General features: G+C 43.8%; 2 protein-coding genes across 4 annotated transcripts; one reads left to right on the forward strand and one right to left on the reverse strand.

The window, feature by feature from the left end:
* The first annotated feature begins 2,210 nt into the window (after positions 1-2,210).
* Positions 2,211-6,447, forward strand: LOC120815834 (sodium- and chloride-dependent betaine transporter). Its single transcript, XM_040170851.2, has 14 exons — positions 2,211-2,561; positions 2,646-2,780; positions 2,908-3,045; positions 3,132-3,234; positions 3,486-3,618; positions 3,762-3,896; positions 4,459-4,562; positions 4,821-4,945; positions 5,034-5,146; positions 5,238-5,375; positions 5,461-5,563; positions 5,643-5,743; positions 5,916-6,083; positions 6,223-6,447. The coding sequence occupies exons 1-14, from the start codon at positions 2,300-2,302 to the stop codon at positions 6,319-6,321; spliced, it is 1,857 nt and encodes a 618-aa protein (XP_040026785.1). The 5' UTR covers positions 2,211-2,299; the 3' UTR covers positions 6,322-6,447.
* Positions 6,440-10,957, reverse strand: pold3 (polymerase (DNA-directed), delta 3, accessory subunit). Of its 3 annotated transcripts, none has more exons than XM_040170853.2 (12): positions 10,124-10,957; positions 9,521-9,576; positions 9,122-9,221; positions 8,988-9,027; positions 8,769-8,901; positions 8,344-8,590; positions 8,153-8,228; positions 7,858-8,002; positions 7,503-7,606; positions 7,319-7,404; positions 7,102-7,180; positions 6,440-6,852 (listed from the first exon to the last, which is right to left on the reverse strand). In XM_040170853.2, exons 1-12 carry the CDS (start codon positions 10,178-10,180, stop codon positions 6,650-6,652), a joined length of 1,326 nt encoding a protein of 441 aa, XP_040026787.2. In that variant the 5' UTR covers positions 10,181-10,957; the 3' UTR covers positions 6,440-6,649. The 3 variants fall into 3 exon arrangements, with proteins under 3 accessions (XP_040026787.2, XP_077955849.1, XP_040026786.2); XM_078099723.1 differs by having other exon boundaries at positions 7,102-7,183; positions 7,858-7,993; positions 10,124-10,273; XM_040170852.2 differs by having other exon boundaries at positions 7,102-7,183; positions 10,124-10,273.
* Positions 10,958-11,214: the final 257 nt, after the last annotated feature.

The following is an 11,214-nucleotide window of genomic DNA, read 5'->3' on the forward strand; positions in this document are numbered from 1 at the left end:
TTTGATCGCCAAGAGAACAGCTTTTTAAAAAGATGTTCTGTTTGGTGGTTCTATCTGTCAAAACCCATTATGTCATATTCTTGAAATTAAGTGGACTGCTAGTTAAAGCCTAAAAAATGTCTAACATGCAGCACTAGCCGTGCAAGGAATGAGTGCTTGGATATAATCCTCTGTACCAGTAATTGTACATTATAATATAAATATATATTGTTGTGCAGATTAATAATTAATGGATAGAGAAAACTTCATAGGATTGTCTGTGTACGTATCTAGCTAAATACTCACATTAATAATAAAGATATATTGATTTTCTTTTTACTTTTATAGAGCCAAAAAATTCTAATTACATTCAGGTTAAAACATAATAGAAACAAATATTTAATTTAGCAAGGAAATATTAAAATAACCACACCTACTGTACATCAAGATGTTTCTTTCTTTAATCTGTCACTGATTAAAAGTGTGATAAGACTTGAAAACACTGACGCCGGCTTTGATCCAGCGGGGTAGACATGTTTCCGGAAAGCTGCTTTCAGGAGGATTTAACGGAAGTCTTCAGGACAATAGTGCTATTGAACTTACATTACTGTAGCCTGTGACTCAGCTGTCATCAAGAGAGGCAGCTGCGAGAGCTCCTCTTAACTAAAAATGCATCACGTCTGACCTCACTCAACAGATGCCGTAATGGAGCAAAAGCCAGGGCAAACACATTTTCGGGCCGCTCCCTGAAACAGTGAGCGATATCCTTTTTCATTTGCTTGGCTAATCCAAATACCAGTTCTACTGGCCTTCCACTGCAGCGAGAGGGTGTGGCGCTCCTGTGTGAGCTGAGGTCCTTGAGTCACACTAAGCCCACTGTTCCTCATGGACAAGAGAGGAAGAATGAACGGGAGGGTAATTCAGTAATACGAGACGCTCTCACACTACTCTTATACGTCTTTACGTATTCTGATACTAAGTTCCATATTTAAAGGAAACCTCACAACCCCCCCCACCCCCTTAACCTCCCCCTGACTGTGTATCAAAGGTCTCAGGATTCATGTTACATCAGTGGAAAAAATGTAATAAAAGATTCTTGTTAAAACAATGCAAATAATATATTACAATATGTATTTTTTTTCAACAACAGCAATGTGCAACTTGTGCAAAACCGAACAAAATGAGTGCAGATGTGTATTAGCCATCCCATGCACATGTTCTATCAGTTTTAGTGGCCGCAATGAGCCTGCTTTCCACTGCAAGTCTTTTTAAAACGTGGTTGCAGACTTGATGCAGCATTTGATTCATGCTGTTGCCTTAGATCTGTATTTAGTTTTGAGAGAGGCAAAATAGTTCCTAAAATAAAATATTTCTGAATTTCCCTGTGCGACCCACCAGCAACACCACTGCGAAACATATGCTTACATATAGTTAGTGTTTGCTAATGATTGCCGCAATGCAGTTTGGAAAACAGAAGCAACCGTCAATACGTAAAGTATAAAGTGTGCAGAATGTCACCACCCGGGTGGTTATGGGAGACACACACATTAACTTCTGCCATCCCAATGCACAGCATCCATGGGTCGCTGTATGGGGGGGGGGGGGGGGGGGGGGACACGTTGAGGCAACATATGAGGCCAAGAGGAAAGAAAAGTAGTGAAATATAGGTCTGAAACAGACAAAATAAAATAAGACAGAGAAAACGGTTTAAGACATCAGTGTTGTTCAGGAGCAGTCAGTAGCAGTAGTGCAACATGACAACGTGAAACATTAATAACCGATCATATTAATGGAATACGAAACAAGCTCCTGCTTGCTCTAGGCTTAGTCTTTGGAATATTGATGTATTTGCAGAGTGTGTATTTGTCAATGACCTCACATTTAGGTAGCGATGGTTCCGCATTTCCATACACAAAGCACACAGTACAGTTCTCCTACAGCCTGGCTGCAGGGACAAATCCATCCCACAATGAGCTCCACTACAACTGTTTCAAGTAAGGCTGATCTAACCAGAGCTCAAATATTACTCTTGAGCACTATATTAGTTTTAGGTAATATAAAACACACATACTTTGCATTTATTAGATTTTCTGTTTGTGAAAGGCGTTCACTGTCACCACCACTGAGGTCACCGTGACCTCCGGGGACGGCTTCTGGCAGAGTCCACTCAACCGTGGGGCCAGTTTGGTGGCCTTCGGCCTGTCCCGTTTCTGCATAGATTTGAATTGGTAAACTAAAGACAACCAAAGACACGCTGTGTGACTGTATTGGCTCCTAGAGGGAAACTCAGACATTTATAGGTCACCTGTTAACAGAAAACATGGGCATCCAGTCATGTCCTTACGTGACGGTAGACAGTAAAAGAAGATCCGTTTGCAGTTCTTCTGGATTTCAACTCACGGCTGACAAAGTCCCCGATCTTTCGATGAACAGACAAAGAAGAAAAAAGGAGAATCAGAAGAGGGCCGGAGACAGAGGACAGTGGGCCAACAAAACAGAATACATCCTGGTTGTCGCTGGAAATGTGGTCGGCCTGGGCAACGTGTGGAGATTTCCATACCTCTGCTACAAGAATGGTGGAGGTGAATCACACGGCTTCCGAACCTAGAGCTGATTCGACTGAACTCAACCCGTCATACGTGCATTCATCTCTGTTTACCACCCAGGGGCCTTTCTGGTGCCGTATGGTCTGTTCGCTATGGTGTGTGGGATTCCTCTGTTCCTACTGGAGAGCTCCGTTGGTCAGTACACCCAGGAAGGATTCGTCACCTCCTGGAGGAAATTATGTCCGCTGGCCCAAGGTGAGTTTGTATAAAAGACATATTTTCTATATGATACTCAAACCGCAGAAAATACATGATTTTGTCTCAGGCTCATCTCGCTACGAGCAAACCGTGGAAAAGATAACGTTTTCGTTTGGTATTTCAGGAATTGGATATGGACAAGCAGTGGTGAAACTGTACGACTTCAGCTTCATTATTATAGAAGCCTGGGCTCTCTTTTACTTGGTGTTCTCGTTTAGCGCCCAGGCGCCGTGGGCCACCTGCGAGAACTCATGGAACACAGGTCAGATTTCATTTCTAAAGCTTGAAAACGCAGAATTGTAGGCTTTGTATGAGAGTACCTGTTTTCACGTTTGTTCTCCAAACCAGCGAACTGCATGGGCCTTCATGGGAATGATTCTTCCTCATCAAACTGGACAGCGAATCTGACCATGCTGAAAAAACACACCTCTGCTGCTACTGAGTTCTGGGAGTGAGTCTAATTTCCCTTTGTTGCATGACTTTCAATGCATTATGCCTAATAAGAACCTATTCTAAATATTACATTTTATAACCTGGATATACAGTGAACCATTGAAAAATAAGTTGGATCAGCTGGACAAATACTTTTCCTTCCATGTCTTTGTTACCAAATGATGATCACAAAATCCCTGCTGATAATATAATATAATATATATATAATTGTCCCAGTCAAGTTCAGTACAGCCTCTTACCCCCCCTCAGGCGGCGGGTGTTGGGTATGTCTGCCGGCATCGAGGATCTGGGCAGCGTGAGGTGGGAGCTGGCTTTGTGTCTTCTGGCCTGCTGGGTCTTCTGCTACTTCAGCATCTGGAAAGGTGTCAAATCTTCTGGAAAGGTCAAGGGTCATATTTTAATTACAACGTTTTACCTTTAAAAACCATCATGGTGCATTTTATTCTTCGGCAAACGTTCATTAGTCATCTCCATTACTTCTAGGAATTGCAAAATAATAATTATTACTTCTACTTTTTTCCCCAGGTAGTGTACTTCACAGCCACGTTCCCCTATGTGATGCTTCTGATACTGCTCATCAGGGGTTTCACCCTCCCTGGAGCTTGGGAAGGGATCTACTACTACCTGTATCCAGACCTGAACCGCCTGGCAAATCTTGAGGTATCGTCTCCTTGTTTGGCCCATTGAGAGGGGAGGACTGGTGAATTTAAACCCTTTGGTTGCCGGCCTGTTTTTTGGCCTCCAAAAATGGTGAACCCATGATAAAAAGTGTAATATGAAAACGTAATGTTAATTCATGTCAACTAGTCTACGCGTCAAATCTCCTGAATATATTCGTTCGCTTGTTGGAGTTGTGTGTGGAGCATTTTCAAACGTATACGTTCTGATTGTAGACAAGACTCTAGTGTTTTGAAAGCATGAAGCATTATTACATTTGTTTGTGATGAGCACGGAATTGTCAGGTTGGAACTTGGTTCTGGCTCGGTTCTGCACCCAGATGGGGGATGCTCGCAAACAAAAGGTCTAAACCAGCGTGTGGCAGGGGAGCACAAAATAAATAAAACAGGAAACTACGAATAACAAAAACATCTTTACCGGAGGAGCGCGATGGAGGGTTTCTGCCTCTAGATCAAGTGCACATGAGTGCAAAGAGAAATTCAAGGCCGTTGATATAAGCACATAACGCTCACATGAAGACAATGTACTGTTTGTGTTATAACAGGTCTGGATAGAAGCAGGATCTCAAATATTCTTCTCCTACAGTCTGACTGCAGGGACTCTGATTGTGCTGGGAAGCTACAATGAGTACAGCAACAACTGTTATAAGTAAGTACAAACTGCATAAACAAAGACTAGAGTTAGAATGCTTTCATTTTCAAGTGTGTAGGAAGGGACGAAATGTTCTCTCTTTTTTTAAAGTAAGAGCTACATGCAACGAGCCCAACGGCAAAATAAACAGAAATAGTAACGCACAAGAAATTCCACAAAATCCATATTAAGTTTACACTACCATTTAAGATTTTTCAAACAATTTGCAAGGCCGACCTCATCTCATTGACGTGCACGTCGTTCCGTGACCTCTAGGGACTGCTTCTGGCTCAGTCTCCTCAACAGTGGGACCAGTTTCGTTGCTGGATTTGTCGTCTTCTCCGTCCTCGGCTTCATGGCTCAGAAACAGGGCGTTACCGTGGACACCGTGGTGGAGTCGGGTAGAGACTCGATGTGACACAAAGAAGAAGTTCCGTGTGAGGTCCGGGAAGGAGTAACGATGTCTTGTTGTCCGTTGCGGCTTCACAGGTCCGGGTTTGGCCTTCATTGCTTACCCGCAGGCGACAGCTATGATGCCTCTCCCCCAGTTCTGGACCTTCTGTTTCTTCCTGATGCTCATTCTGCTCACTGTTGACTCACACGTAAGAAGTATCTGCTGTATTAAGTTTGAATTAAATACCAATTACTTGCAGGCGGACACATGATTTCTACGCTCACTGTTTTGCCCCCCAGTTCGTGGCAGTGGAGTGTTTCATCACCTCGATAGGCGACTTGTTCCCCAAGCTGTTCCGTAAAGCAGGGAGACACGAGATGCTCGTCCTCTTCATCTGCTGCTCCTTCTACCTCCTACATCTGCTGATGGTCACTGAGGTGAACGACATATTTCCACCGGCGTGCTTTCACACGTACACTGTCGCAAAATCGTATTAAAAAACAGTGTCTGCATTGTCCGCAGGGAGGGGTTTACGTGTTCCACCTCATCGATTACTATGGCATGACCAGGGCGTGTCACTACTTCATGGCTTTATCCGAGTGTCTGGCTCTGGCCTGGACCTTTGGTAAGAACACACATCATCCACATCCTCTTATTTTGGCCACACGGTGATGTGAATTAGCAACTTGTGGTACGTGAATCAGGTGCGGATCGTTTAATGGACGTCATTGAGGACATGACAGGACAGCGGCCGTCTGGCTTCTTCAAACTCTGCTGGAAATACATCATTCCTCTGCTCTCCCTGGTGAGTCAGAAAGGTTCTGGCAGGAGGTTTGGGGTCCACGGCCACGCTAGCTGGTCCGGTAGAACTGCGCATGGAGTTGAGGGGTTACACACAAAGACGGGATTCATTTAGAACTAAAAACTGGTGACACGTTTGCGCAGAATAAGGTTGTATTAAAGACTGTCCTCCACAGATTGCCTTAATCCTGTACCTGCTGGATTATAAACACCTCAGGATCTACCAGTACGTTTACCCGGACTGGGCCTACGCACTGGGATGGACCATGACGCTCTCCTCGGTCGTCATGGTGCCGCTGTGGGCAGCTGGACAGATGTGCTTCACAGCCGGAACCATCCGACAGGTCAGAGTTCAAAGGAGGCCGTTCTGCCTCAACAAAAAGAGCCTAATGTTTATTTACGTTTAGTGATGATATGAAAGACGTGTGAATGTCCAGTAGTCTCATGACCATTAAAGTGATTTAGTCTGTGTGTGTTTTCCAGCGCTTGTCTGTTCTCTGTCGTCCTGCTGAAGATCTGACTTGGACCAACGGAGAAGCAGAAACAGCCGTTGAACTGAACACGTCAGCAGGGACGACCTAGTGCCTCCCCCCTCTCCCCCTCCCCCCCAACTGTTCTAATTCATTCAGAGATGTTCATTTGATTCTAACAGACAAATGTTTTTTTTTTTTTCAAACTGGAATAAACTAAACACGTCATGTTTCAGTATTCAAATCTTTATTGAGTCGGACATCTATCAGTGGGAAGGTGGAGCGTAAGAGGCTGGTCCTTCTAGTTTGGACACGTCCATGTAGGGATGAAGTCTTTTTGAGGAGGTGCGTCCCTCCATCGTCCAAGTGGTGCGTCTCAGCTTCGACCTTCACCAGGTCTTCTTCACAGTCTTTGTGCTTCTGTCCCAACACAAAACGCTTCATTTCTTTTGGAAAAAGCCCATGATCGACGCTTGTTTAGAGCCTTTATTTGCGCTTGCAGGCGTTTTCTTCTGACTTCTCTTCTCGTCCGCTTTGGTACTCGGGGCTGCTTTTGCAGGGATGAGACCTTTTGCAGCTTTGGAGGCGCGAGCGTCGTCCTCTGCCTCCGAGTACGACTCACTCTCGTAGCCTTTCTCGGTCACTGAGGGAGGAAAAACACGAAGCCGGGGGATTTTGTGTTACAGCCTCAAAATTCTACACACAACATCTCAAACTTTTTCAAATTGATAAAAAATAAAGAACAAAAATTTTTTAGCGTAGTATCATTATTTTGGGAGCAAATCAGTCGTAGAATAAATGTCGTTATTACAAAGCATTGTTATCCTGATGTGCTGTAGATAGAATGTCAACTTTTAATTCATTGATCTATATGTATATATTTATGTCATACCCATGCATCCTTCATCATCTAAAGAGGTCCTAGATTTGAGGACTCGTCTCCTTTTCCTCGTCTTCGTCTCAGAGTTCCCCTGCTGAGGAGATAAAATCACATAAGGAACAGGAACGCTCAGTTAGCGATTTGGTGTTGACTACATGAAGAGCCTTTGATCACTGACCAACAGCATTAAAGACACGTTATTATCTGATCACCAGGTTTAATCACGCACATGAGAATGAGAAAGCGGCTCCGCCTTCTTCTTTGGACTCGGCGATGGTTCTCTGGTTTCCATCTGCTGAGGAGAATCCGGAATGACTGAAGAACAAGTTTATTTAGATTAGTCTCCTGCGAAATAAACCAACTATCTATTTGCGTGTATTTTGAGGGCAGATTCATGTAAAAAAACGGCTCACCGTCTTCGTCGCTGCTCTCCGGCTCGGGCTTCTTGATCCTTCGTCTCTTTTTCTTTTCCATCTTCTCCTCTTCGCTGTCTGAATCCACGAGCCGCTTGCTTTTGCTTCAAGGAGGAAGAACTTTTATTTGAATATATTTAAAGCCTTAATAGACTTTGCTGAAGCAAGTCGATCAGCGAAAACCCATTAAATGCAAAAGCTTTTAAAGCTTTTGCATTTCTACAGTCGGTCATTAAATTAAAGTGTCTTGGTCCCGTCTGTGTTTCTATCCAAAGTCTTGAATACAAATCATTCACTTCAATTTGCATTTGAATAAAAGGCTTTTTAGTTCCCCTCTTGAGTGAAAAACACACACCTCCTGGAGTCTTTCTTGGCTTCTTTAGGCCGCTCCACAGCAGCAGCTTTCTTCTCTTCTCCCGGACGTTGTTGCTCTGCTGCTGCTGCTGATGATGATGATGAGCGAGCTGCTTCCTCGTGCGTCACAGGTTTCTCTGCTTTCTCTAAAGAAAGCCATCGGTGTTTAGGTAGAAATCGTGGAGGTCAGGGAGAGGATAACGCCCGACCACCTTTAGTTCCCGATGACGGCCCCTTGGAGTCCGTCATCCTGCTTATACTTTGGTCTATTACCAAACAGAAACATTTATACTCACTTGCTGCTTGACTCAAACCAAAGAAGTTTGTCATAGGATTGGCTTTTGCTTCTGGTTTACTTTTGGCGGCATCGACCTAAAAACACCAAACGGCAGAACCAAGACAAGAAGAAGAAGTTCAACCATTTACTCTGATTACTTTATTCCTTTGTAAATATCAGTAAACCACACTGGAGACTACAGAGACATACAGGCGCGTCCTCCTTCTGCTCCGACGTAACGGCTTTGCCGCTATCCTGCTTCTTGGGAGCCGACTTATTGGCAAACATTCCCATGATGCCATTCTGCGGCTTGGTGGAAGGTTTGGAAGCCACGTCGGCGTCTCCATTGGCGCAGAGCTTTCTGTTTTCGGGCTCCGGCGTCGGAGCTCGCTGGACGTCTCTCGCCTGCAGCGCCGAGGACACGGGCACGGCATCCGCACAGCTGATCGCGCTGTATCTGCAAGCGGAGGAGACCTTTTCTTTTACTCTGATGGGCCACTCTACACAAGCACTACTAGCAGCCTGAGCTATGTACAAAACAGGATAGGAAAAGTGAGCCTTCTAGGGAACATGTGAACATTTGGGCCGTTTTTTTGGGAACAGTCGTCTGGCATCGTGGCACGTGACCGACGCACCTGCTGCAGTTCTTCAGATTGTCCTTCACAGCATCATAGTCGACGCTGTAAAGCGGGCCGCTGTCCTTCAGCAACGCTTTCTGGACACTGTAGACGTGGACGCTGACGATCAAGCTCATTTTGGATTTGAAATCTGACACAGAGAAAACACACGAGGTTAGATAACCAAAGACATCACCGTTGATAAACCGAATAGAAAGAAATCGGTAATCAACACACCTTCCAACTGGTCCTCTTTGACAACGGACACCCGGTGACTCTAAGAACAAACACAAGATCGGCAACACAATATGAAAATCCAGTCCTTGTACAAAGAAACAAGCAAGTCTTGTTCCATTTGTTGCATTTCTCACCGGTTGGCCTTTGTGCACAAACTTCCCCGACACCAGATAGGTGGCATGGAGCGGAGCGGAACTTTCCTTCCTCTTGTGATCCAAATAATGGTAGAGCATTCTGAGACAAGACACGCATTTTAACCATTTTAAGCAGTAGCAGCTTCATTTTATCAACTCACTTAACTCTCTTATAATGGTGACATCATACTGCATCAAATGTTATTTGGATGGGGATGGAGAAGCAGGACGTTTTTCTTTTGTATGTAATCACTGAGGGTGTTTGCTGTGTTCTTTGTGTTTCCAGTTAGCTCATAAACATGTAACCACGTGATGCGTATCGATCATATTCATTGGTCAGCTGGGCCGGTCACCACATCTGCATTTCGGCGCAGTGTAAGGAGGCGTAGGAGCACCCACTGTTTGGCTGTGTTGACATGGACTCCCAGAGTGAGACTCAGCCATTTATACGTCACCTGTTGGACAGAAAACACGTGACAGAAAACACGTGTCACCATTGGTTGATTCCTTCTTAACTGACAAGAAAAAAATAACAATGACTGATGTTAACTAACATAACATCAGCTTTTAATTTGTCACAATAAACGGTTGCTTTGACTTAACTTTAATTATATATGAATTATATCGGAGTCTTGTTCAACATTTTATAAATACTACAATGTTCCTTCATTTAAAAAAACCGCGGCCGTTGCGCGTTAATTCGACGAGCAGCACGAGCTGAAACTACGTTTAACGTACAGATGGGTTTCTTTTTTTAGATCATTCATACGCCGAATTAACCACACGGCGGAAAACAAGTCGTGGATGGTTTTAAACCATATCATGGCAAATAAATGCATTAACCAGAAGGAAGCAACCCGTAAACAGGTAGTTTACTGGAGGGGGTACAGCGGCTAATCGCACCGGGTCAAGGCGGCTCTAACGACCGCAAGTTGTCGGTACGTCGACCCGCATGACGTCAAGAAAATATAATAATACTTCACGGACATAAAATACACTCACTATCTTATCTTGGTCGTTGACATATTCGTCGATATTATCCAAATAAAGCTCGTCCATTTTGTTGAATGCGGACGTCTCGTTTCATCTATTTAACTGCGCGCGAAAGCAGGTTATTTACTTCCGGTTAAATGTCACGTGTTCCTTCTCCTCCTTCCGGTTGGATGAGCCGCTGCAGGCCGCCCTCTACAGGCCAAGAACCATCGATCGACAGATTCTGCACTACTGCCGAAATAATTGCACTAATTACCTATGTTTGTGGTAATGTTTGATAAAAAATAACATGTTGACTTCCCTCTTGTTTGATCCCTTTTCAATTGAATGTGCATTTTATACCCATTTTGTAGGTCAAAAGAAGCACATCCCATTTCACTTCCTCGTGCATTTAAGTATCTTATCTCAGACCACTGCACTCTTTCTTTAGACAAGATTGCACTTTTTATTCTTTTGTATCTGGCATATGAACTTTTCAGCTTACAGACAATTTTCTCACAGAACAATTTCTGCAAATCTCCACAATTTACTAAAAATCCAGTCCCTGCACTTAATTAAATCTTTGGGGACTTTTCATCACATTATCCGCGAGACAATTATTTGTTTGGCTTTCAGCTGTTTAACAAAAATGCCATTTAAAACAAGAAATGTGCTTTTTTGTAGATGTATAATTAATTTGGTTATTTAACGCACTGCTCTTTTCCCGATTTGATAAAAAAAACACAGGTTTAATAAAAAAATGAGTCTTGAGGAATGATCAATGCTGCAAAAGTCCATTTATTGCTTGCAAGCAGGAGGTCAAATACACAAGCACATATTACAGTGCTCTGTGGAAATGGCGTCTCCGAGGAGTAAAAACCCTGAGTTTTTATACACGCGTTTGAAGGCCGTCCTCAGTGGCAGGTACGAGAAGTTGCAAACCAAGTTGAGATAAGAACCAAGGTTAAGATGAGGGTAACACACACAGCTCCTTTGTTCGAGCGCCTGTGTGAGGGCATGTTGACTCCCTTCTGCAGACACAGCTGCATATGGAAATCTTTGTGCTTTTTGCACGTCACTTCAATAATCACTCTTTTAGCATAAGACTGTTCTAACATATT

The sequence above is a fragment of the Gasterosteus aculeatus genome, chromosome 3 (genome assembly GCF_964276395.1).
Source record: "Gasterosteus aculeatus chromosome 3, fGasAcu3.hap1.1, whole genome shotgun sequence".
NCBI lineage: Eukaryota > Metazoa > Chordata > Actinopteri > Perciformes > Gasterosteidae > Gasterosteus > Gasterosteus aculeatus.